We start from the raw sequence: 26,119 nt of genomic DNA on the forward strand, positions 1-26,119 counted from the left end.
GCGGCTTGAGGGACTGACTGGTTTGCTTCTGTTGCTAATTCATATGTTTGTATAGTTAAAGACTAGGAAGATACTATTTTGATGGGACAGAAATGAGTTTTAATCTCACCAGGACAGACTGAAATCTAAATTTAATTACTTTGAAATTAAAAGCTAATTATTATGAAATTAGTGCTTTCTTGTAAAAAAAAACCACCACTATTTTATTCACTTATGTTTTTCAGGGAAGGTGAATCTACCATTCTAATTAAGTTTAGACCATATGGCTGTAAGACATAGGAGCAGAATTAGGCCACTTACCCATTGAGTCTGCTCCGCCATTCCATCATGGCTTATTGGTTTTCCATTCTCCTGCTTTCTCTCTGTAGTGTAACCTTTGATCCCCTGGCTAACCAAGAACTATCAACCTTTGCTTTAAATATACCCAATAATTTGGCCTCTGCAGCCTATTAATTCAACTCCCTGCGCAATGAATTCATTACCCTATTCTAAAAAAAATTCCTTCTCACCACTGTTCTAAATGGATGTCCCTCTATGCTGAGGCTGTGCCCTCTGGTCTTTGGCTCAGCCACTATAGGAAACATCCTCTCCACATCTGCTCTATCTGAGACTTTCAATATTCAACAAGTTTCAATGGCACATCACCTGATTTTTTTAAACTCCGGTGAGTACAGGCCCAGAACCTTCAAATGCTCCTCATATGTTAACCCTTTCATTCCTGAAATCATTCTCGTGAACCTTCTGTGGACCCCCTCCAAAACCAACATATCATCTTTTGGTAAGGGGTCCAAAACTGCTCCCAATATTCCAAGTGCAGGGTGACCAGTACCTTATCAAGACTCAGCATCCCATCTTTGCTCTTATATTCCAGTCCTCTCGAAATGAGTGCTAACAGTGCACTTGCCTTCCCTACCACTGACTCAAACTGCAAGTTAACCTTTAGGGAATACTGCACAAGGTCTCCCAAGACCTTTTGTGTTAGGTTTTGTAATTCCAAAACATGAAGATTCATTGAAAGGAAAACACAGAGCTGGGAATAACTCATGTACATTCTTAGTTTTACTTCCTTACTTTCAGAGGAGTGCACATACGATGTGGTGGCATAATGACGTATGCCATTCCCGTACTATTATGTATAACCCATAATGAATTATTTAAACAAAGAATGCTTAATCAAATATATTTACAATATGATTCAAATATTACTGAAATATTAAACACACACTTTGCACATCTTAATTTTCTCACTGATTAGAAAATAGTCCACACCTTTATTCCTTCTACCAAAGTGCATGACCATACACTTCCCTACACTATATTCCATCTGCCACTTTGCCCATTCTCTCAATCTGTCCAAGTCCTTCTGCAGACTCCCTGCTTCCTCAACACTGCCTGACCTTCCACCTACTTCTGTATAGTTTGCCCAAAGCCATTAATTTCCATCATTCAAATCAATGACAAATACGATAAAAGCAATGGTCCCGATACCTTGTGGAACAACACTAGTAACCAGCAGACAAACAGGGTAGGCCCCCTTTATTCCGACTCTTTGCCTTCTGCAAGTCTCCCAATCTACTATCCATTTTAATATATTCATTGTATTAATGTGGACTCTTATCTTAAACAGCCTCATGTGCAGCAGCTTGTTAAAGGTCTTCTGAAAACCCAAGTAATCCACTGACTCTCCTTTGTTTATTCTGCCTGATATTTTTTAAAGAAATTTAACTTTATCTTCTCCCCCTCAAACTTCAAGGTAAGTTATATCACATTATGACCACTGTCTGCTAATGGTTCCTTCACCTTAAGCTCCCCAATCAAATCTGGTTTATTACACAAAACCCAATCCAGAAGTGCCTTTTTCCAGTTAGGCCTAATCACAAGCTGCTCCAGAAAGCCATCTTGTAGGCATTCTACAAATTCCCTTTCTTGTGATCCAGTACCAACCTGGATGTTAAGCTCCCAACTATGATCTTCCTTCGGCAGTGACTAATTCCACTACAAATCATCTACCTTATTCCATATATATAGCGTGCATTCAAATATAATACATTCAGTGCTGTATTCATCATACTTTTTGACTTTGAGCTCCTGTTACGCACTGCATCTAGTTGTATACCAACTGACGCATTCTCAGCCCTATCACTGTCCAGTTCCCATTCATTTTGGTTTGAACAGTATATAACTCTAAATAAATCGACGTGGTTGACTAACCAGAAACTTGAATCATGTTTGAACAGGTATTGAGTCAGCAGATGGAAGATACGCTCAAATGCTGTTTAAGAACTTATTTGAAGATTATACAGATGCACTCAGGCCTGTAGAAGATACAGATCTCGTGCTAAATGTCACTTTGAAAGTCACCCTTTCTCAAATTAAAGATATGGTAAGAGCTGTTTGGATAGCTGTCTCTATAAATTCTCAGAAAATACTTTCGTCTTTTGAAGATACAGTTCTGCAGGATTACTTGTCCTACCATTTCCCTGCTCAAGTGGACAGCATTCACTTCTGAAGCTTGGTAGTAACTGTCAATGGGTTGTTCATTAATTGAGTTTTGGGTAATTGGACATGGGATTTTCCATTTTCTGTCTTAATGGCCCAGGGGGCAGGGACTAACTTGCAGCATCCCTCCAGTTTGTTATGAAACAGAGAGTGATATCTGGATAGCTGCGTTCAGTGTGTGAACGTGCAAATGGCAAAGTTACTTCATTGATGTGGGCTAACGATGGTGAACAACTCTTCAATATTCTGTAAAATACAGGCCGATCAATTACTCATGTATGCTTTACTATTTGGATTTTCAGCTGTAATAGAAAAGAGGATGTAACTGCTGATTGACTTGTGTCATTGTTGGATAGATCCAACAGTTGCAATGGTAGAATGCTGCTAAAGTCTTGATTTCAAAGAATAAGAACAACAAAAGATAAATACTGTGCCTGTCAAAAAATCTGAAGTACAGACAGAAATATTGGAAATTCTCCACCGATGAGGCAGCATCTATACTGAAAGCAACAGAGTTAATATTAATCAATCCAGTGCCTTTTTCGTCACAACGGGTAGGCTAATATAAATTGCCCCTGGTGTGTGGACGAGTAGCATGAATTTAGAAGGGGTGAATGAAAATGTGGGCAAGATAAAAAAAGGTAGATGTAGGATTGATATAAATGGGTAATTGTCAGTATTGACTCAGTGGGCCAGTGAACAAATCCCAGTGTGTTGTCTCCCTAACAACAATAAGAATATCATTTAGAGTGTTGCAAAAGGTTTCCATCTATGGTGTATGCCTCATTGGTGTGGACTATTAGAAAGGATAGTTTACAGTGTGAATATAAAGTTGGAAGTAACGATAATCATGAAGAAGAGGGTATATAAAATATGATGAAGAATGTAGATATATTTTGTAGTAGTATTGATTTAAATTTCTGATTTATGAGATTATATTTCTTGCACATAGGATGAAAGGAACCAAATTCTGACTGCTTACCTTTGGATTCGACAAATCTGGTTTGATGCTTTCCTCAAGTGGGATCGAGACAAATATGATGGACTTGATGCTATTCGAATACCTAGTAGTTCTGTATGGAGACCTGACATTGTTCTGTATAACAAGTATGTGGAACATCATCGATTATTAGTATATTTCATTTAAAAATCCTAATGCATTAGAAATTTAATACCACATTTTTGATGTTGTACTTCTCTTTATATTAGAAGATATTTTGTTGACATGCATAAGAACGATTTGCATTTTCACACATGTGTATAGGTTATAATTAATTTGTTGATGGTTTGCTGGTTTTGTATAAATGAATTGGTGTTGCAGAAAACTAAGTTGGCCCAAAGTTCGGTGATTTTATTGGCCCTAGGCTTTATGTTAAGCTAGAAATTTACATCGCATTGTGCATTTTGAACATAAGGGGTTAACCTTAGATCCATTTATTTGTGTGGTCTACTGACTTTTACTGGCATGGTCCACTCTGTTTAAACCCTTACTACCACACTCCCCTCTTTTGCACGTCCCAGCCTTCTGTTCTCCTTCATTGGGTTTTGGATTGTCAGTAGCCATTTTATAGCTTATTGAGTGTGTTTGGTGGAATGGGCATCAGACACTCTGGAGAACAGTAGGATGGCTGGGGTTTTCTCCGTAAGGGCCATCTGTGTACAGTGCAGAAAGATTCATAAAACTTCCTAATATGCTTCAGTCATGAAGTGTAAAATACTTTTTTTTTTGCAACATCAACAAAATGAGCAACAACCAGATCAGGAGTACTTATTGTCAAGGGGTACAGCAATTTCTCTTGTTAGCCATGTTTGTGTCATTTTTCCTTTAAAATACTTCTTCCTCTTTAGGATGTATATATCCTGTGCCTTCCAAATTGCTTCCAGAGATTCCAGCCACTACTGCTCTGCCATCATCCCTGCCGGTGTTCTTTTCTAATCAAATTCGGTCCAACTCCTCTCTCATGCCTCTGTGATTCCCTTTACTCCTCCACTGTAATAGTGATATATCTGACTTTAGCTTCTTCTCAAATTTCAGGGTGAATTAGATCAAATTATGATCACTTTTCACTAAAGGTTCTTTTACCTTAAGTTCTCTAATCAATTCTTGTTCATTGCACAACACTCAATCCAGAATAGCTGATTCCCTAGTGGGCTCAACAATGAGCTGTTCTAAAAATCCATCTCATAGGCATTCTAGAAATTGCCTCTCTTAGAATCCCACACCAACCTGATTTTCCCAATCTACTTGTATTTTGAAATCTGCTATGACTATTGTACATTGCCCTTTTGGCATGCACTTCCTCTCTCCCATGGTCATTTGTAGACCACTTCATTATTATTGTTTGGGCGTCTGTATACAACTCCCTTCAAGGTATTTTTTATCCTTGTTGTTCCTTAGATCTATTCACAATGATTGAACATCTTCCAACCCTGTCACCTCTTTCTAAAGATTTGATTTCATTTTTTACCAGCAAAGATATGCTGCCACCTTTGTCTTCCTGCCTGACCTTTTGATATAATGTGTACCCTTGGACATTAAGCACCCAGCTGTTACCTTCTTTCAGCTATGATTCAGTGATGCCTATGACATCATACATGCCAATCTGTAGCTGCACTAGAAGTTCATTTACCTTATCCCGTATACTGCTTACATTCAAACATAATACCATCAGTTTTGTATTCACCCTTCTCGATTTTGTCCACCTTTTATGTGCAACTCACCCTAGTGACTACAGTTTTGCCTTATCCTCTAGACATATTGCCTCTGTTGTAAACCTTATCTTCAGCACTATCATCTGCCTTTCCTATGATACTTCTTGCATTGAAGTATACACAACTCAGGACACTAGTCACATCATGCTCAATCGTTTGATTCTTATTTTTGTCTGAGGTCTGACCAACATCTGCTTCCACAACCTCTCCTCTAACTGTTCTGACACTCTGGTTCTCAACCCCCTGCAACTCCATGTTAAACCCCACCATGCAGCATTAATAAACCTTTTCACTAGGATATTAGCCCTCTGCAGTTCAGGTGGAAAATGCTCCTTCTGTACAAGGTCCCATTTTCCCTGGAAGAGAGCCCAATGATCCAAAAATCTTATGCCCTCCCTCCTACACCAACTCCTTAACTATGTATTAAACTGTATAATCTTCCTAGTTCTGGCCTCAGTAGCACGTGGCACAGGTAGCAATCTTGATTTGACAACCCTGGAGGTCCTGCCCTTTAACTTGACACGTAACTCCCTGAACTCCCTATGCAGATCCTTGTCACTCATCCTACCCATATCATTGGTACCTACATGAACCATGACCACTGGCTGTTCACCCTCCCACTTAAGAATGCTGTGGACTCAGTCTGAGATGTTTCAGGCCCTGACACCCGGGAGTCAACATGCCATCTGGGAATCTCATTCTCTCCCATAGAACCTCCTGTCTGTTCCTCTAGCTAACAAATACCCGATTGCCATAGTATATCTCTTCTTCCCCCTTCCCTTCTGAATCACAGAGCTGGGCTCAGTGCCAGAGACCCAACCACTGTGATTTTCCTCTGTTAGGTCAACTCCCCCGCCCCGCCCCAACAGTATCCAAAGTGATACACCTGCTGTAGAGTGGGATGGCCACAAGGGTACTCTGCACTGTCTCTGTAACCCCTTTCCCCTTCCTGACTGTCACCCTATCTCCTGTGTCCTGCTCCTTGGTGTAACTGCCTCTCTGTATGTTCTATCTATCATCCCCTCAGCCTCCCGAATGATCCAGAGTTCATTACAGACTTCTCAGAGTTGTAGTCATCAGGGACACTGGAGGTCTCCCTGCCTTCCCACATCCCCCAAGAGGAGCATTCAACTGTTCTGTCTGTCATCCCTACTGTCCTAACTGCGTAGGTATAAAGAAGGGAAGAAGAACTTAACACAGAGCTTTTCTTTTCTTTGCTTTCTCTGACTGAAGCCTCACTTTGCTGAAGAACCGAAGAGCTAAAGCCTCAAGATCACCACTCTGACTCTGTCCACTCAGATGACAGCGTGTGTGCCCCACCTTCCTTTAAATTTCTGCTGTTAATCAATCCCAGACACGGATTGGTGGCTGGTCAATGCTCTATTACAGTGCCTTGATCTGCTTGATGCTGCCTTTTTCTAGTTGGGCAATGGACCTGATTGAAATCCAATCCTCTCAATCTTGTGATGTCCTGATTAGTCACTGGTGAATGCTCTGTTTAATACATTCAGGTGATTCATTTTCTTGTAGTCCCTCCTCAGATGTCTTTTCCTTTATTTAACATTTGTTTTTCTTATCTTTATCATCCCTCTGAGCATTATGTGGTGGTTTCTTCAGTTTTGGTAACTTTTTAACTATTTAATCCTCTTGTACTCAGTATTTGAAATTTCATTTCCCCTGTGTCAGAGATCAAATTATGAATATCTAGAATCATTCTTACCTTCATCAATATCACTATTTCTTTAGATTTACCAATTTCCCAATAAAGTAATTTCACCATACTTTGCTTTCATTGGTAAATTAAATGAAATTGATAAATTTATTCACTATTTTCACATGTATTGAGGTACAGGAACCTAAAGGTTGTCATAGCTGGGGGTGGGGGTTACTGAGGATAATCTCCCACTACCTATTAAATGCTCCCTATTGCGTGCATCTCAAATACCCTCTGACAAACAACCCAGCTCCTGGCTTTCATCTGTGGCATAGCTACTTAGCCCAGCGGAACCATTTCTACTGACAGGAGAAGGGGCAAAGGTGGGTTCCTGGTGTCTCAAACCCAGTCACTTTGGGCAGATGGGGCTCATCAGCTGTGGTAGGCAGCTCATCTAGGAGAAGGAAAACTCTGATTAAACTATGACTGGTGGCTATACCTAGTCATGTGGGTAAACCCCGAGGAAAAACCTAGAGCTGGAGTCCCTAAGGCAGTCGTACGTTGAGTTCAACGTTGACTGGCAATTCTTGTGAAGCTGCTGCTGCCAAACTGTATCAGCCTCTGCTGTTCCCTTGGATTCATCAGCTGCACGGAGAGGAGGAACCTGCTGAGTGGGTGACAGCTCGCTCTCTATATCGTACTGCTCTGGCTTGCCTATCGATAACGTAGACAGCTAGGATGCAACATCCATGGTCAACACTGACCAACAAGGCCCTCTTACTAAGGTACAGTGAGAAACTTTGTTTTGCATGCCATCCATACAGATAATTTCATCACATCAATGCATCAAGGTAGTACAGGGGGAAAAGCAATAATAGAAAGCAGGATATACTGTAGTGTTACAGTTGCAGAGAAAAGGGCAGTGCAGATAGACAATAAGCCACAAGCCATGAAGATGTAGATTGTGAGGTCAAGAGTTCATCTATTCCATCTGTTAGTTCCATGCATTGAACAGCTAGATTTTTAAAAACTATGTCTAATTCTCTATCATGTTGTAATTGCTTCTAATTTCTCCAAAATACTTCTAAACTCTTGATAAATTCTCAATCATTTTATTTGACCTTCAAGTATTGAACTATGATATTACTGAAATTTTTAATGAAGTTCTGTCTTTGTAACCAACTGTAAGTTCTGTTGGTAACTTATTTTAGAGCTGATGATGAATCTATTGGATCCATGGAGACTAATGTGGTCTTAAGATACGATGGGCAGATTACATGGGATTCACCTGCAATTACCAAGAGCTCGTGTGTCGTCGATGTGGCTTATTTCCCATTTGATGATCAGAGATGTAACCTTACTTTTGGCTCGTGGACCTACAATGGAAACCAGGTTGATATCACAAATGGACTTGGTAGTGGAGACCTGACTGATTTTGTGGAGAATGTGGAATGGGAAGTACTTGGAATGCCAGTAACAAAAAATGTGATAACATATGGCTGTTGTTCAGACCCCTACCCAGATGTCACATACACATTAATTCTCAAAAGGAGGTCTTCCTTTTACATTTTTAACTTGTTGATCCCATGTGTAATGATTTCATTCCTGGCTCCATTAGGGTTTTACCTACCAGCTGACTCTGGAGAGAAGGTGTCACTTGGTGTGACCGTTCTGCTGGCACTGACTGTGTTTCAGCTGATGGTTGCAGAAAGCATGCCTCCATCTGAAAGTGTTCCATTGATTGGTAAGTGGCTATCCTAGAGTACTATTCTCAGCTCTGAAGTAGTCGGTGCATACAGTACATTTTTGCAGTTTTTTAGTTCCCGTAAATGTAGAATCTCTTAGACTAAACTAGGTTTGAAAGAACATTGTGGCAGTTGGAGTTTCAGAATTAACCTTTTAAATGAAGCTTGGACATGTGGAATCATTAAACTTGCTTTAGATAAACCTTGCAGAATTTGAACATAACTTGATATCTAGTTAACAGTAGTTATTGAAGGTTCCGTACTTTGGGCTTCTTATGCTGTACTTGGGCTGTAATATTATCCTTGCACATATGTACACATTCTGTTAAGTCCCAGCAATGGAATGAAATAATGAAATTAACTCCAAACTTTTGATATCAATATTCATATTATACAGTTCTTTGAGTGAAATAGATTATTTTGCCCCTTTAATAATGTAGACTTGGCTTAATGATGCCTGCACTCACAGCTAAATTATGGGCACATCCAAACTTGGTTTGTACGGATTCCTTCTGATTGACAATGACCTTGGCAATGCTGTGACCTCCTGAGTTGTAATTGGGTCACTTGTCTGAGCCAGAATAAATGCAGACAATGAAACCATTGAAAATTCCTTTGGCAGATGTCCTTATCATGCTCTCAGCTTTCTGTCAGTTCTCAATGTTCCTCAGAGTTTCTGAATGTCCCAGCAAAATCTGGTTCAATCTCTTTCTGCCTATACTCAGCACAGTTGACGATTGGGGTATTGGTGTCAACAGGTTAAATTGCAATACGTACTGCAATAGCTTTGAGTGAAGATTTCTTCTTACGCAATGTGAAGAAATATGTTATTCTAACACCAATGACCTTGATCTTGCTTCTCTAGCAAACATATGTCATCCAGGAAAGGAACAGAGGTCATCTAGAAATATGCCTTTATAATATAATCTCTCCTTTTTTTTTGTTTATATATACCATTTAAATTTTACCTTCATCCTTAATACATGGCATGGTAAATTTAAGTAGCTATCCTTTGAGACCATTGATCAGCTGGTCAACTTTCTGAATTGCTGTTCATCTGCATTTTATCTTCTGGATGGGATGGAGCTCTGTAGGACAGTGTCAGTGATCTGACAAGAGGATGGTTTTGAACGAAAGGGCTGAAGTGGTTTCAGCTTATTTTGACCCTCAATCAATGATATCAATCTGGAAGTGACTGTGGTAGAAATAATTTCATTGCCACAGGCTGATTTGCATTTGGACTTGCTAGATAAAATGTCTTAAATGGTTGCAATCACTTTTCTCTTTTGAAAACAGTTTTCAACTTTTTTTTTCAAGCACATTCTCCAAATTTCTCTTTAACCTACTTTGCTCTGAGAACAACTCTGATTTCTTCTGTCACAAGGTTTAGCCTGAAGCTTTCAATCCTGGCATTGTTCCAATAAACAACTTCTCCTTCATCTCAAGGCTTTGACGAGGAGGGCTGTAAGTGTGTGATATCGTTTAGCTTAAAGGGCTGTGTTCACTTAGTCGCTTAGTAATATCATAACTGATAAGAGTTTTAGGTGCTTGAAGTGACTGATAGATATCAGAATTGAGTATGAAATTGTACTTGAAATGCAGGATTTATGCTCGGTGAATGATCAAACAAGCTTAAGGGGTCATTTGGCTCATTCTTGCATCAATTGCTAATACCCTTAACTGTGTGGCGACAATCGGCTGCAATATTCCAGCATTGGTTTAATCACTGTTTTATAGATAGTATGTCTACTTTTGTATACTCTAGCTATGTGTACAAGGTTCAACATATTAAATGCTTTTTTTAATAGCATTCTCATCTCATCCTTCAAAAATGTGTCAATATTTCACTGTTCTTGTATTTCCTTCAGATTTTTTCAGACAATTCTTGCTTGTCAAGGTGAATCATTATGTACCACTGTGTGAAATTTTATCTGCCAGGTCTGTCTATTTCACTTGACTGATACACTGTCCTCATTCATTATACTGCTTCTGTGTATCAATTGGAAATTAGCCTCATATACCCATTTGCAGTTCAGCTCGTAAGTGGACTGGATTTTACTGCAGAAACAATAGCTATTCTACTGTTTATACTGTTACAGTGAAAGACTGTCGGCAACATATGGTGACTGAATGCACAACTAAATCCAAACTTTTGGAAATCTGTGTGGGTTTTACGCTACTTCCAAAGCTATGAAAAGATGGTGATTTAGAAATTGTTCTAAGCCCTGATAGATTGCTGCATAGGTGTTGTGTCACACACCAGCAACTGTTTTGATTATAGCCTGCAGACAACTATCATGTTAGGCTTATTCTGAAAGGCCGTTTGCTCATTTTCTTTTATGTGTAGCAGTGTGCATAATTAAAATGGGTCCAAGGCCAGGTTTGGGGAATGTGACCTTTGGGTGGCATTTGGGACCTGATCAAGACCTGCTGAGGATGTGGAGTTGTTGGTCATGGTGTTTGACTGGAAGTTTGCACTTTGTCAGGAGGAAGTTGAAGATTGGGAATTAAAGACCATGGACAATTAGAGGCTATGGTAGGTAGTGCAGTTTGCAGGTAAGAGGGTTGGTATCATTTGTATTGTGTGGATACAGGGGCCAACAGAAGGAATAGAGACAAGTGAAGGGTTTACCTGGTGTGGGTTATCTAGTAGTTCAGAATTACATTGTGGCCTTGGAGTGTTCAATAACAGATTCTCCCAGGGCAATGAGCACTACCTGCCAAAGGTACACCACTGGAAATTGAAATCATTTGATATTGAAACTGCAAAGATGACTCTTGGCAAAAAGTAGTCTATTGGCTACCAGGGTCGTAAAATTCAACATGGAAACGAACACTCGGATGACAGAAAACATGAGGAGGAGCAAAGCCACCAGGGCTCTCATTCCTGCCCCACCATTCAGTATGATTGTTGTTGTTCCTGTTCGTGCCTTATGACGCATCAGGCGACATTTTTTGCTGTTCCTGCAGCATTTGACCATGTTTCATGAGGCTGAGTTGCTATCTTGATGCTCAACCCAGCATGGATGGAAAGCTTGCAAAGAGCCAGCTTTGAACTCAGGACCATACGATGCTGATGCCACTACACCACTGACTGGCCAATTCAGTATGATTATTGCTGCTTTACAACTGGCCTCAACTCCTGTGCTATTTCTCCATATTCTTAATTCCTCAATCTTTCAAATATTTATCTGTTTCCACCTTCAGTAGTTTTAACGATCTAGCCTCTAGCACTCTTGGGGGCAGTGAATTCCAGTAATTTACTCCCTCTGAGATAAACAAATTCGAACTCCTTTTTTTAAATGAATGGCCTTTTGTTTTGCAGTGACTCTCCCATCTCCCATCTCAGTGTCTATCCTGTCAAGTCTCCTTCAATCTTCAATGTTTTTAAACTCCAAGGATTACAGACCTGAACTCTCCAGCCTCTTTTAATAGGACATCCCTCTCATCCAGGAAGTTAGCCTGCTGAACTGACGACTAAGTCGCTGTATCCTTTTCTGAGGTAAGAGAGCCAAAACTGGGTACAGTATTCTAGGCGTGTCGGCATTAACACCCTGTTCAAACGCAACAAGATCTCCTAACTCTTAATCTTCACCCCTTTGGCAATAAAGATAACATGCTGCTTTCCTTCTTCACTGCTTGCTAACTAGAATGCTATAATCCCTCTGAACTTTGCTCACTTGCAGGATCTATTTTAACAACCTGCCTTTTGTTTCTTCTTACTGAAGAACATGACTTCATACTTTTCCATATTAAATTCCATTTGCCAGATTTTCACCCACTCACTCTATGTGTTTCTTAATGCATTCAAACGGGGTACTTTCTATTGTGCATCTATAAAAGGGTAAACCGGAACATAATGAATTTCCTTAGTCTTATGATAGTAAACAAACAGCTTACATATAAACAATAAGTCTATCTAAGTGTATTCCTCCAGCCCGAGAAGGACGCATTTAATTGAATTCCTTGCTTTCTACAGTATGTGATAGCCAGTTTTCAACCCAATGTTCAGAATAATGTTCTGTTTGAAAAACGAGTTTTCAAATGTGTGGGGCTGGAAAAAAAACCCCTCTAAATTTATGAATTTTTAGGCTAATATATTGGTGGGACACGATGTTACTGTCCTCTCTCTGTATGAAATATACTAAGCAGAAAAAAAGTTGTCTCATTCCTTTCAGTTTGATGAAATTGCTAATGCAGCATCAGTTCCTAATTACTGTTGAATTACCCATTGCATTGGAAACCTTTATTTATTCTTGATGATAAATGCATGAATTTCACAGTTTTTGGGATGTTTTGAAACCAGGCAAGGCACTAAGCAAGTGCAATTCTTTCATATTTTTTTTTCTATATTTGCTGTCTGTGATATCATTTAGTAGAAAAATGTAAATTAACAATATTGGTTTCCAGCAACGATTTGTCTTCTTTACATCTTAAGATAGATGAACAATGTAAAACTCGCTCATTCTTGGTGTGTTGTGATTATAGAAGTTGTGTTGCAGAGGAGATTAATTTCAAGCTATCTATTTTGGCTGCTTAGCACTTTTCGTTCAAAATAGATGGCTTCGCTTTAGGACTGACCACATCCTACCAACAGCATGTACACGTGGCAATTTGGTGAATGCTTTCTTGGCCTCAAAACATCTTCCCTAAGTGTTCATATACAAAAACTATTAAATTTTGCTTCAAAACCAGAATAGACCAGCATTATAATTAGTATAAAATAAATGTAAGTGTTAATTTTTATCATTGACTTGGGTGAGGAGTGGAAGAGTGGGTTAGTAAGTTGGCAGATGACACGAAGGTTGGTGTTATGGATAGTGTGGAAGGTTGTCATAAGTTACAACTTATCATTGATAGGATGCAGAGCTGGGCTGAGAAGTGGCAGATGGAATTCAATCAAGAAAAGTGAGAAGTGATTCACTTTGAACAGTCAAATGTGAAGGCGTTAATGGCAGGATTCTTAGCTGTGTGGAAGAAGAGGAGGATCTTGGGGTCCAACTCCATAGAACCCTTAAAGTTACTGTGCAGGTTGATAGAGGGGTAAAGGAAGTATGGTGTGTTGGTCTTTATTAGTTGAGGAATTGAATTCAAAAGCTGTGACGTAAAGGGTACACCACACTTGGAGTATTGTGTTCAGTTCTAGTTGCCACATTACAAGAAGGATGTGGAAGCTTTAGAGAGGGTGCAGAGGAGATGTACCAAGATGTTGTCTGGATTAGAGAGCATGTCTTATGAGGAAAGGTGAGCAAGCTGGGGGTTTTCTCTTTATAGTGAAGGAGCATGAGAGGTGACTTCATAGAGGTGTATAAGATGATAAGAGGCATAGATAATCACTTTAAAATTATGCTGTCTAGTATTGGCCATTTCCACCTTTTCCCAAAGCGGAGATTGCTATACAAGAGGGAATAATTTTAAAGTGTTTGGAGGAAAGTATGGGGAAATGTCAGAGGTAGATTGTTTGCACAGAAAGTGCTGGGGGAATAGGATGTGCAGCCTAGGGTAGAGGCAAATAGATTAGGAACATCTGAGAGACTCAGGAAGAAATATGGAGGGCTACATGGGAGGGAAGTGTCAGGTTGATCTTGAGAAGGTTAAAGGGTCACCATGACATCGTGAACCAAAGGGACTGCACTGTGCTGTACTAATCTATGTGCTGTGTTCTACGTCTACATAGCATCTTTCCCTACCCAAACTGCTTTCCAGCCACTGAAGCACTTTAAATGCAATCACTGTTTATAATGTTAAACTCATTGTAGCCAGTTTGTATGCAGCAAGTTTCCTTATGTTGCAAAGTGTCAGTAGTTAGATACATTGCTTTTATTATTGAGAGTTTTAAGTATTTAAACTTGTTTTAGGTTGTGTTTTATTGGAACAACAATATGCTTTCGAGTTGAATTGTATTTTTGCTCATTGAATGTAAATTATTTGTTATATATCACTGTTAAACAGAGAGCCAGACACCAAGTAGCTGTCAGATGAAGATGATTCCACTATATCATGCATAAGCTTCCAAATCACTCGCCCATGCATCAAAGATTCAAAGTAGATTTAATATCCAAGTATGTATGCAGCATACAACCCTGATGTTTGTCATCTTGCAGACAGCAACAGAACAAAGAAACACCCTGGAATCTGTTCAGAGAAAACATCAAACACCCAATGTGAAAAAAAAGAACAAATTGTGCAATTAGCAAAAAATGAGGGACTAACACACAAAATATTGAACATCAGACCACAGAGGCCCCGAAACTGTCTAGGAATGTTCAGTTTGGCTCAGTTTAGCGCTGTGTCGTTAGTTGACTGCAAGCCTCAGAGCCAGATCACACTGAGCAGAACTGCGCAAAATAGCAGTAACAAAAATACGTATAACATGAACTAGATGAGCAGAGGTTTTGAGCAAAGGGTCTGCTGAAACACTCAGTAGGTCGAGCAGCATCTGTGGATGGAAAGGAATTGATGATGTTTCAGGTTGAGACCCTGCACCAAGATGGAAAGTGAAGGGAGAAGATCGTTAGCATAAAGAGCCGGTTTTCAAGTCAGTATTCAAGCTGAATGTAGTGCTTAGCCTGACTGAGTTTCTACTTTATCTACCCATCGTAACATCGTAAAGTTATTTCTCCATTGTGAATATCAGGGTATAATTTCTTGGGGAAGTTTGAATCCGTGGATCGGACTCTGTAGTTCACGTTATCATGCGCTCTGCTTCTCTTTTCGTTGTTGTTTTGGGCGACCTTGAATCAGGATGGCTTTCAGCTAACGAACACTGAGCTGAACTGAATATGCCTGGGCGCTTTCGATTTTGTGTTTTTCCGCTCGCTTAATTTTGTTGTTGCTGATTGAGCAATTTGTTTTTTTCTGGCGCAGCGGGGGAAGGGTTTGCTGTTTTTGTTTGAATGGGTTGTCTGTCTGTGGGGAAGATGAATCTCAGGGTTGTATAGTGCATATTTACTTTGATAATAAATGTACTTTAAATTTTTGAATTTCCACTACTTAGTAATTTTAGCACAATTTATATGTTTAAACTGCGACTGTAATGAAAGTTGTCTTACTTCTGTTTTAATGATTGCTTTGCAGTAGTTCAGAAGTTTGATTTAAATGAGCTAGGGAGCATGCTACAAAAGTGAGTGAGGAAACTAACCTAATTATGTTGATTTTAGACTACCTGCCCTCACGTATCAATAAATAGGATTTATATACTGGTTTTAACAAAGCAAAACATCTTCCAGAGAGTTGATGAACAGATTTGACATTATGAGCATACAATGGTAGATTGGATGATCAAGATCATGTTTTAAAGAGTTAGTTTTCAAGATGGGTGTAGTGTTTAGCTGTATTGAATCTCTGCTCCAGACCCACCATTGCTCATCTTCATCACCCCTCCCCAAACTGGTTCTATCCACCTACGACCCACATACTTCACCACAGGTGTCCCTCCCCCATCCTGTTCTGAATGCTCTTCATCTCTCCCTTAACTCTTATCAGCATCCTTATCAGATATCAAATTTGTAGTCTTTTGTGTCCCATTTATCTGCTCTAGCCTCTGTCAGCTTCCTTTTGTCTGCACCCATCTATCACACCTGCCTGCCTCTCAGCCTTTCCCACCAGCCTCTTTCTGCCCGTCATCTCTCATGTCACTTCAGTCCACCTGTCCCCTACTAGCCCTGGCCAGAATGAGCCAGGTGGGGGGGGGGGGGGAGAGCTGGTGAAGGTGGAGACAGAGGCTAGAGGGAGTTGAGAAGGGACTCAATGACAACAAGTGCTGGAATCTGTTAAGTAAGGAAGGAGATAGTGGGAATAATAAAGGGAAAGGTGAAGGGCAGGTGGAACCAGCTGGAGTGGGGTCCAGTTGGTGGAGTGGGTGGATGGAACGAGGAGGAGGAGGGAATGAAACAGGGTGATGGGTGGATGAAGCAGAAACTCAGTCAGGCTCAGCTTGAGAACCTACTCCTTATACCAACTATCTTCCCCCTCACTCTCAGTCCTGGTGCAGGGTCTCAACCTGAAACATCAGCAATTCCTGTTGCTGCTCAACTCCCCAATGCTTCCAGCAGACCTTTTGCCCTAAATCTGGCGGTTTTTTTATAGGGATTGAAAGGTGTTGGTTAGGTAAATCAGCAAGTATATGGACATTGGTGGTGGTATGAAAAACATTTGAGTGAAATCAACATGATAATAGTAATCGAGTGAAGGACAAGTATCAATGGCTGGTATCAGTAGTTATGATAGAGGAGCTCAAAGAGAAACCAGTGCGTGTGATGGAGTGGATGGATAAGAATGGAATCGGGTGAAGAAGCCCCCATGCAAATGTTCAATTGTGAAGGTTCTGTGGTCAGCTCTGTCAAAAGCTACCAACTAATTGAGAAGGACCTGTGACATCATATGCCAGGTTGTGCCTTTGATGCTGTGATTTTTGGTGCTGTAACTATTTTGGTAGAACCCCTAAGGCAGTGGTCCCCAATCACTGGGCTGCCGACCGATGGCTGGGACCACTGCCTTAAGGGACTTTAAAAAATTGTGATGATGATGTCTCCAGTATTTAGAACAATAAATATGAAGGCAGAAGCGAATGTACATATAAGGTCTTGACTTGATATCAACTTACACATCTTTGGAATGAATTAGATAGTGTTGGTGGGGGGCAATATTACAGGTATTTAAGATTCTGTTGCATCCTGGCTACGTTAGGAAAATTATTTGATGTATTGATAACTATAGTTGCTTTCAGCAGTGACTTGTGACATTAGATGAGGAATTTCTGATGATACTCTAGATCTAATTATTAGTTAATCTCAAAATCTAGTCACTCCAATGGTCACGTCCATGACATTGGGAAGTGGTGGCCTTCAAGGAGAAATCTGAGACAAAATCCATGTCTTTGAGAGAGAGGAAAGAGGAATAAACAGTAAAGCAAATAAAAATCAAAACACAGGCTCTTCAGTGAAGTGAAGACATGAATTGATTGTGCTGACAAAATAAGAGAAAATCTGTGTTTAATAATTTACCTTCCTTAAATTTGGGAGAATTAAATGAATGAATTTGCAGTTTTATTTTTGTGTTTGATGAAACATTGTTCACATGTTACACTGAAGGCAACAGATTTGATGAGAATGTTTCTTTTTAATCCTGTGCACGATTTTGAAAGAAAGTTGATTAAATCATTCTAATATTTATTTCTGTTTGCTTTCAGGTAAATACTACATAGCAACAATGACAATGATCACTGCCTCAACTGCACTGACTATTTTCATCATGAATATCCATCACTGTGGGCCAGAAGCCAAGCCAGTTCCAAAATGGGCTAAAGTGATCATACTGCAGTACATGTCAAAGATCTTCTTTGTATATGACATTGGTGAAACCTGCACAACCATACAAAAGGAAAATGAGAAAAAGAACTGTAAAGTGCGGTCAGATAACTCCAAAACAAATGTAAAACTTAAAAAAGAGAAAGAGTTAACAATAAAGGACCAACTTTCTAAAAATTACCAATGTAACAATACAATATTGAAGGAAGATTCTGCACTGCCTATGATACCAGTGCATCGATGTCCAGTTTGCAACCTCAAGGAAAGTAATGGACATTTTGAAGGAAGCATAGGAAATAGTTGTGCCAGTGAAGAGGATCTGAATATGTCCTCTTGTTTCTGTTACTTACATAGAGGTAGGGTGGCAAGAAACATTGAATTTATAGCAAATTGCTTTAGAGAGCAAAAAGCAAACAATGCAAAATCTGCAGAGTGGAAAAAGGTGGCTAAGGTAATGGATCGTTTCTTCATGTGGATTTTCTTTGTCATGGTATTCTTTATGAGTATTTTGATTGTTGGAAAGGCAACATGACTTTATGTTGATATGTATTATTATGTTTAATTGGTTTGTCAATTACAATTCCAGTAGTATTGTAGTTCCACATGTAGTGCTGATGAAATTTGGAAATTGAATAACCCTTTGAGGTTCATAAATTAATAGGTTCATGAAATTTTAAGTTATTTCCCTGAATCTGAATCTAGGGCATATAGAATTCATCTGCAAACACTATCAGCTGTTAGGTTTTACAGGTTTCATTGTCTGACCAGATTATTGAATCATGACATATACTGTGAGATCTACTGACGTTGGAGCTGAGTTCAGCAACACCTGCATCCTGCTACACAACTGAGAGTCTGATAAAGTTTGGTCATCTTGTGTCATTTTCTCATACTCCCTCCCAACTTTCATGGAATCAGAGTGGCAAGTAATTTTGTCCTCTAATTCTGTAAAGGTGGAGGTAGCAAAGGAAAGAAGTATGTATTATTGTACTCAGGCCATATGTATAGTCAGTCAGATCAATTACTCATTCACTCTGCACATTAAGTACCTGGTGCAGAATAAATTTTAATCCATTGCTTTTGTTGAACAGAAGTATTCCTTCATTTATTGGCATCTTTGTAACCAATATGGTTGCATTGTTATTTCTGTAAGTACTTTTGCATTGAATTTTTTAGGTGAGTGGTGCCTGGTCTGCAAAGATAGGTATGAAAATAGACTTCTAGTCGTAGGAGAAAGAGAGCATGGCTGGAGGTTGCCTATGAGTGCAGCAGAAGCGTTCAATGTAGAAGCTGTTAAGTAACCTAAGAAGAGTCAGAAAGGTGAATGTAAATGTTGTGTTTGACCTACACCATAGTAATACCTCAGCTCAAAGTACATATATTATTAAAGTATGTGCACATTATACAACTTTGAGATTTGTCGCCCTACAAAGAAACCTGAAAGAACCCATGAAAAGAAGACCGTCAAACACACACTGAGCAGAGAGAAAAGAAACCAAATCATGCAAGCGATTAAGCAATTGGCGTTCTGAACAAAAGTGAGTTCATGGGCATGAAGCCCGGAGCAGCTGAGGCAGGCTATGCTTCAGCCCGAGTTCAGCGCAGGGTCTTGTAAACGTCACGGAGCCTGGAGCTTTTACCCTACTTTAGCACCTGATCCAGTACATAACTGTTTCTTTCAAGTACAACCATTCCCTCTTGTAAAGTAAAGTTAAAGTATAATTACAACAAAACTTATGGAGGAATCAAAACTGTTTAAAAGATCTTATGTTTTTAAGTTTAATGACCTTACTCAAATTTTGCTCATCCTAGCTGACCCCTAAGTTGACAATTCAGGTTTGGTGAGTGCAGAGGTAGAGAGCAGCATTCTAAAAGCACCACCGCCTCAGCACCAGTGCAGTCCGTGTTTCTGTCCTGTAGCTTGTAGGCATGGAAGTCAGGAACGTGGTGAACTACACAGTGCAGGTGGCCAGCAGTTTTGCATGTAATCTCCAGCGAGCACAAACCAACTCTGTAAATCTGTGGTAGAGACAATGGCTTACACTGACGGGAGGAGCGCAGACTTTTATTCTAGGAGTCCACTGTTGCAATAGAAATCTTGGAGATAGGAATACAAGGTCTTGGATTTTGTGCCTTTAGCAGTTACAGCAAAATACAGTACTTAATCACTGTACTATGCAATACTGTTGGCGTGCAGCCTAGTGGATAAGGCATTGGTCTAGTGATCTGAAGGTCACTGGTTCGAGCCTCAGCTGAGGCAGTGTGTTGTGTCCTTGAGCAAGGCACATAACAACACATTGCTCTGCAACGACATCAGTGCTTGGGTCCTAGTGCCCTTCCCTTGTACAACATCGGTGGTGTGGAGAGGGGAAGGCTTGCAGCTTGGGCAACTGCCAGTCTCCCATACAACCCTGGAAGCCTTCCAAGGTGCAAACCCATGGTCTCACGAGACTAATAGATGCCTAAAATATGCAATACTGGACTGTTAACACTGTAACAACATGAATGTGGTGATTAATAAGCTCTAACGTAATGCAGATTATATTGAAAACATAACAGAAGAGTCATTTCTGAGGTGGAACCAGATGGGTAACTGTGATGCCACTCAATTGAAGCAGCTGTTCTTGAATTCAGCATTACTTGGAAAAATGTAACAGTGACATAAATTTATTAGACCTTCCTGTTTACAGAGAATACAACCAAAGTGAAACAAGTAAATAGAATAGTGACTCGTTGTACCACTGAGGTTCTGCATCAGTTCTGCTTTCCCCTGTACAAACTTATGCAGGCATAACGGGTCATAGCAGATTTACTATCTCCAAGTCATTCGAAGTTAAAGAGGCAAATCCATTACTCGTGAAAAAGGGGACAAAATAAATGTTAATTTAAAAATCAATGTGTATAAATAATGAAATCTGCTGTAAGCTGCTGTTCCAGTTTCATTCGTCATGTTTGCAAAATCAGTAATAACATTTTAAAAATGAAGATTTTTGGCATTGTTTTTCAATATATGTAAGTGCCAGAGCAAGTTCTTTGTGCACTAATGAATAAAAATAGTTCTTAGTTAATCCTTCACTTGAGTGCTCTGATTCGGAATGGCCATATAAATTTAATTGACATGTGGTGTTGCAATGAGAAGAGGAAAACTCTGAGTTGTGTCAGAGCTATTGGAAGTGAGGTCGCTATCACACTAACCTTCAAATAAATCTTTGAAAATTCCTCAAAGAGCATTTATTATCCAGATCATTATTGTAAAAATGTGCTTATTCACATTGTCAATGAGGTCAAGTTAAAAAGAAAAATGTTTTGGGTTGAACACTGGGAATTCTTTTGAGATTGGTTGGAAGTTAGAAAAAAAAATAACTGACAGAGTGAAGTGTTATAAATGTTTTCTACTGGCTGCAGCTGGCTCACCTGAAACCATTAGATGAAAAAGTTTTTTCTGAGTACTCTTCCCTCCTGACACCTCCTGAACCTGCATTCTGTGGCAAACGCTTCCAAGGATCTCTTCCCTTATTTAAAGCCAAGAACACGCTCTGTTTGTTTCTATAGCATGGGTATTAATGCATTTCAGTTTAGGGCAATTTCTGAAGAAAATTTGACAACTTAGTTTTTTTTAAAGTTAGTGTTTCAAAATGCTAACATTAAACTGGAATTCAAAAGTAATCATTTGATGTGGTGGAATTGAGTGCAATTGAAGTGTAAAAGAAGTGATCACATCTTCAGAAGCTTATTTCCTTAGTGTCCTCCTTGTATCCAAAATGTATAAAGGTATATAAACAGGATCTTCTAGTATTTTATTTTTTCTTTTCTAATCAGACAGTGCTTTTGCAATGTTTGCCACTGGTAGTGGAAGATGCTGCTATAAATATGATTACAGATCGGATCTCCAAGTGCTGGAGTGAACGTATTTGTCGTAAAATTGCAATTGTCTTTGGATGCTGCTTGGATGACTGAATTATGCCTAGACGTGATCCTAATTCCACCATAAGCTTAGACATGCATGGTGAACGTTAAATCAGGTTTCTCTTGTGAGTATCATTAACCACATTCTCAATTCTGCTGTTTAGTGACTGACAAATTTTGTGAAATGTTCAATGTTTGGTCATTTGTGGTAACCTAACTGCAGGGTAATTGTTTTACTCTAATACTATCAAATATTCAGTTTACAATAACATTAGAAAAGTAAGAGACAACATTAAATAAGCCAGCAAGTGATGGTTTAGAAAAGTTGAAATTAGAATTATTCAAATGATGGCCAAGGAAAGAGTAGAAGTTTGACATAAGCTTGGCTGTTCCCAAACCCTGACGTGGTTAAAGCTAAAGCTACATATTTTTTATAATCTCCAAACACCAAACCCTGCTTAATTCAGTACAGTGAGGTATTTACAAATGTTTCAAGTATTTGTCGGTTCTTTGCACCAGCTCTCTGTTTTCATTTGTTGCCTTGTGAAAAGTAGAAAATCCACAACCCATATGTTAATTTTCACCTTTTCGTCCAGCAAAGAGTGAAAAAGAAAACGGCCTGACCCATGTGAGTAAATAAGCCAGTGTCTGTCTACCATTTGCACACACACATGCCACAAAACATTGAGCTGTTGACGCACATTGCTGTACAGAAAGCCTGATTATTAGGTTACGATTAGGAGTCGATCAGTAAACATGAAGGAATTTGTCTATTATGACTTGTTTTGTCCTGGAAATTAATTATATATATATATCCTGGTACCTTCTCCTGCCCCACAGATGTTATTAAAAGCCTTGACTCAGTCTGAATCACAAGATGTAACTGTACCATGCATGTCAGCAGCCATACTTCCATTTGTTGATCTTTAATGAACTTGCAGTAGACATTTAATTCTGAGATGCTGACAGAGAAAGCAATGGCTAATGATACATATGAATTAGAAGCCAGCATTTTTTTTTCTGTTTGTACAAGACAGATGGTACCTTTGATAGCCACGGTTGCCATTTGCAATTTGTGCATGTCTAACATCATCACCTGAGCTGGACTTTAGTTTCTTGGATCATTGGGTTTGCAACATGTGGAAGAAGCTTATCTCTGTCTCTGCATCCTTTGTAGTAGGTAAAGTTATCTGTAAACTGCACCGGTCTGCTGATAGCTGTTGGGTTGCGGGCTGTGAAGGATAGGGTGCGTCTGTTCCTGTTCTTCTATTCCTGCTGGTATTTACCCTGCCTTTTCGCATTCTGCTCTTTTTCTGAATTCCCGGGTAACACTGGGTAAGTAGCTTCAATTCTGCAATGAGAGTTCAGAGACCTTTATCAGTGGTGATGCAATGTGGTAAATATATGAAGTTACCTCCCAAGTGTGCTAACCAAAACATTTCACAGAAGCAGTGAAGAAAGCAGCTGTGAGATTGACTTGGTTATTGACAGAAACCCCTGTCTAGTCATCAGGCTTCTACATTGCATTGCAACGCACATAAAATGCTGGCAGAACTTAGTAGGTCAGTCAGCATCTATAGAAATTATTAAACGGTTGACACTTCAGGCCAACTGGAAAGACCGAAAAGGAAGTGTCTTGGCCCGAAATAGCGAGTGTTTATTCATTTCTATAGATGTTGCCCTGATCTGTTGAGTTCCTCCAGCATTTTGTGCGTGTTGCTCTGGATTTCCAGCATCTGCAGAATCTCTCGTGATTATGATTACCTACATTGCACTTATTGTTTTTTTGTAATTTGAGAAGTTCCAGGAAACCTGCAATCCTGCAATCTTCCATTTTAATTGAGGGAGCTTGTACTGAGCTTGACACACATAAATAAAATGCAGAGCATCAACGTGGCGCTGGCTTCTCAATTCATTGTAATTTTGTTTGTTAAGCACCCCCCCCCCCCCGGTGCCATGCCTCAAATTGCACAACGATGCACTGAAAAATTCATTCTGTAGCAGCTGCCCAGCCTCTTATTTTTAGGCATGGGACAGATATTTGTTTTATTTCTCCTTTCAGGGCAGGTTAAAATGGATTCCCATCACCTAAACTATTTACATTTCTAAGAATACCGAAGACATTAAGACACAAAGTCATTTGCAATTCAACTTTTTCTGTTGTGGAAATATAACATTCTCACGGCTGCATGTCACAATGGAAACTCTTTATCCTGTTGATTCATTTTGATTGCCTTCCAACTTCCCTTTTTAATCTGGTTTTAGTGACAATGGTCTAAATGAGAACATAAAAATGTAATATAAAATGACAGGAGGATCTCATCCCTTTCCCACCTATTTACCTACTGCAGTTCAGAGGAAGGCCATTCGATCTATTGTGTCAATCCCGACTCCCAGCGGATTCCATTAGTCCCATTTGCCATTTCTCCTCATTTCCCCAAAGCTCTGCAACTTATCTTCTCTTGAATGCCCGTCAGCTCCCCTTTAATTCTTACACCAGTCACCAGCAATAAGGGGAAAGTTGCATTGGCTATTTATCTTAACAGCATGCTTTTGTGATGGGGGAGCTAACTGAACCATCCTGTGTGTCACAGAGAGAAAGTGCCTACTCCACACATACAGCACCCAGGGCCAGAGCAGAACCTGGGTCTCAGGGACATTGAGAGAACAGTAGTAACTGCTGCTCCACTGTGCTCCCTCCCAACTCTCCCATCCTATCTTCTATAACTGCCACTTGCATCTGGTTCATATACTCAACAGATTCTGCAGATGCTAGAAATCTTGAGCAACACACGGAAGGCTGCTGGACCAGACAACACCCCTGGTAGAGTGCTCAGGGGATGTGTAGACCAGCTGGCAGATGTTCTCACTGACATCTTCAACATCTCTCTGAGCAGCGCCACAGTTACAACGTGCCTCAAGGCCGCCACCATCGTCCTCGTGCCGAAGAAGTCTTCAGTGTCCTGCCTCAATGACTACCGTCCCATTGCACTTACATCCATCATCATGAAGTGTTTCGAGAGGCTCGTCATGAGGCACATCAAGACCCTGCTGCCCCCCTCACTGGATCCCCTGCAGTTTGCGTACCATCCCAACCGCTCAACAGACGATGCATTGCCATCACCCTCCACCTGGCCCTAACCCACCTGGACAAAAAAAAAACAATGATAGGGTTTTTAAGAGACTCCTGGACAGGTACATGGAGCTCAGAAAAGTAGTGGATTATGGGTAACCTATATTTCTAAATATTTCTAAAGTAAGGACATGTTCAGCACAGCTTTGTGGGCTGAAGGGCTTGTATTGTGCTGTAGGTTTTCTATGCTTCTAAAGGGAGGACCAACCCCACTAGGAAAGATTTCTCTCCTAATCACACACCAACCTGCTGTGGATGTCTGTCACTGGGTCAAGATCTTGGAGCACTCTACGGTCCTGTCGTCCACCGAGAGTTCCTTCACCAGGTGGATTGAAGCTGTTGGAGCAAGTCACTGTCGTCACTCCACAGGCGATTAGGAATAGGCAATGAACTCTACCTCTGTCACTGATACTTGACAAATGAGTCATTCAACAGTAACACTAATTCACTCCTGTCAGCGTGCTGGAAGGATGGTGGGCAACTGCAGTCCTGGGGACGCTTTCACTTGGGATGATGGCACTGCCATTGAGTGTGACGCGCAGCTGAAGTCTGGTATTATCCAGGATCAGTGGCAAGTAGACAAAAACTGTTTTATTACCTGAGGCAATTCCAACCAAACACAACAATTCTCAGCAGGTATTCCCACTTCTAATGTTTGATGGAGGGCAGATTCTTATGGAAGCAGAGATGGTCGGCCCTGAGGAACTCAGTAACATGTTATTTGATCTCCAAATGGCCTGAACCTTGCATTTGACCTCAGGAATTTTTCAGCAGGAAGCAAACAAAATCTTATGAAAACAGTAGGCATTAACACCCTCTTCAGTAGTTCCCTATCCATTCTAGATCTGCCATCTAAGTTTAGAGAATTCAGTCTTATAAAGTAGTCTTCAGTTATCAAATCATTGTAGATTTTCACTTATGATCTTATGCGCACCTTGTTATATTTTGTCTTTAGCGATGAGTTGCATCCTAAGAGGCCCTAACAATTAAAACTAACATTCCTTGTAGTCCTATATATAATGCATTAAACATTAATGAGAGAGTAAAGTGATGCAGTAAAAGCTATCATTATTAAATAATGCATTGCATCTCTAATGGTCTGTATTGTTTGTGTAGTTCAAAGCTGTAAGTCTATCTGCCTCTGTCAATAAGAGATATAAGT

General features: G+C 39.9%; 1 protein-coding gene across 1 annotated transcript in view; it reads left to right on the plus strand.

Moving 5' to 3' along the window:
- The window catches only part of chrna9a (cholinergic receptor, nicotinic, alpha 9a), a 61,399-nt gene extending 42,949 nt beyond the window's left edge, over positions 1 to 18,450 (plus strand). Inside the window, exons 2-6 of the mRNA XM_059988631.1 lie at positions 2,238 to 2,383; positions 3,452 to 3,606; positions 8,077 to 8,609; positions 17,801 to 18,103; positions 18,152 to 18,450. Of these exons, the coding sequence (XP_059844614.1) occupies positions 2,238 to 2,383; positions 3,452 to 3,606; positions 8,077 to 8,609; positions 17,801 to 18,103; positions 18,152 to 18,450 (1,436 nt within the window). The remainder of the gene's footprint in view (positions 1 to 2,237; positions 2,384 to 3,451; positions 3,607 to 8,076; positions 8,610 to 17,800; positions 18,104 to 18,151) is intronic.
- Positions 18,451 to 26,119: the final 7,669 nt, after the last annotated feature.

The sequence above is a fragment of the Hypanus sabinus genome, chromosome 14 (assembly GCF_030144855.1).
Source record: "Hypanus sabinus isolate sHypSab1 chromosome 14, sHypSab1.hap1, whole genome shotgun sequence".
NCBI classification, from domain to species: Eukaryota; Metazoa; Chordata; class Chondrichthyes; order Myliobatiformes; family Dasyatidae; genus Hypanus; species Hypanus sabinus.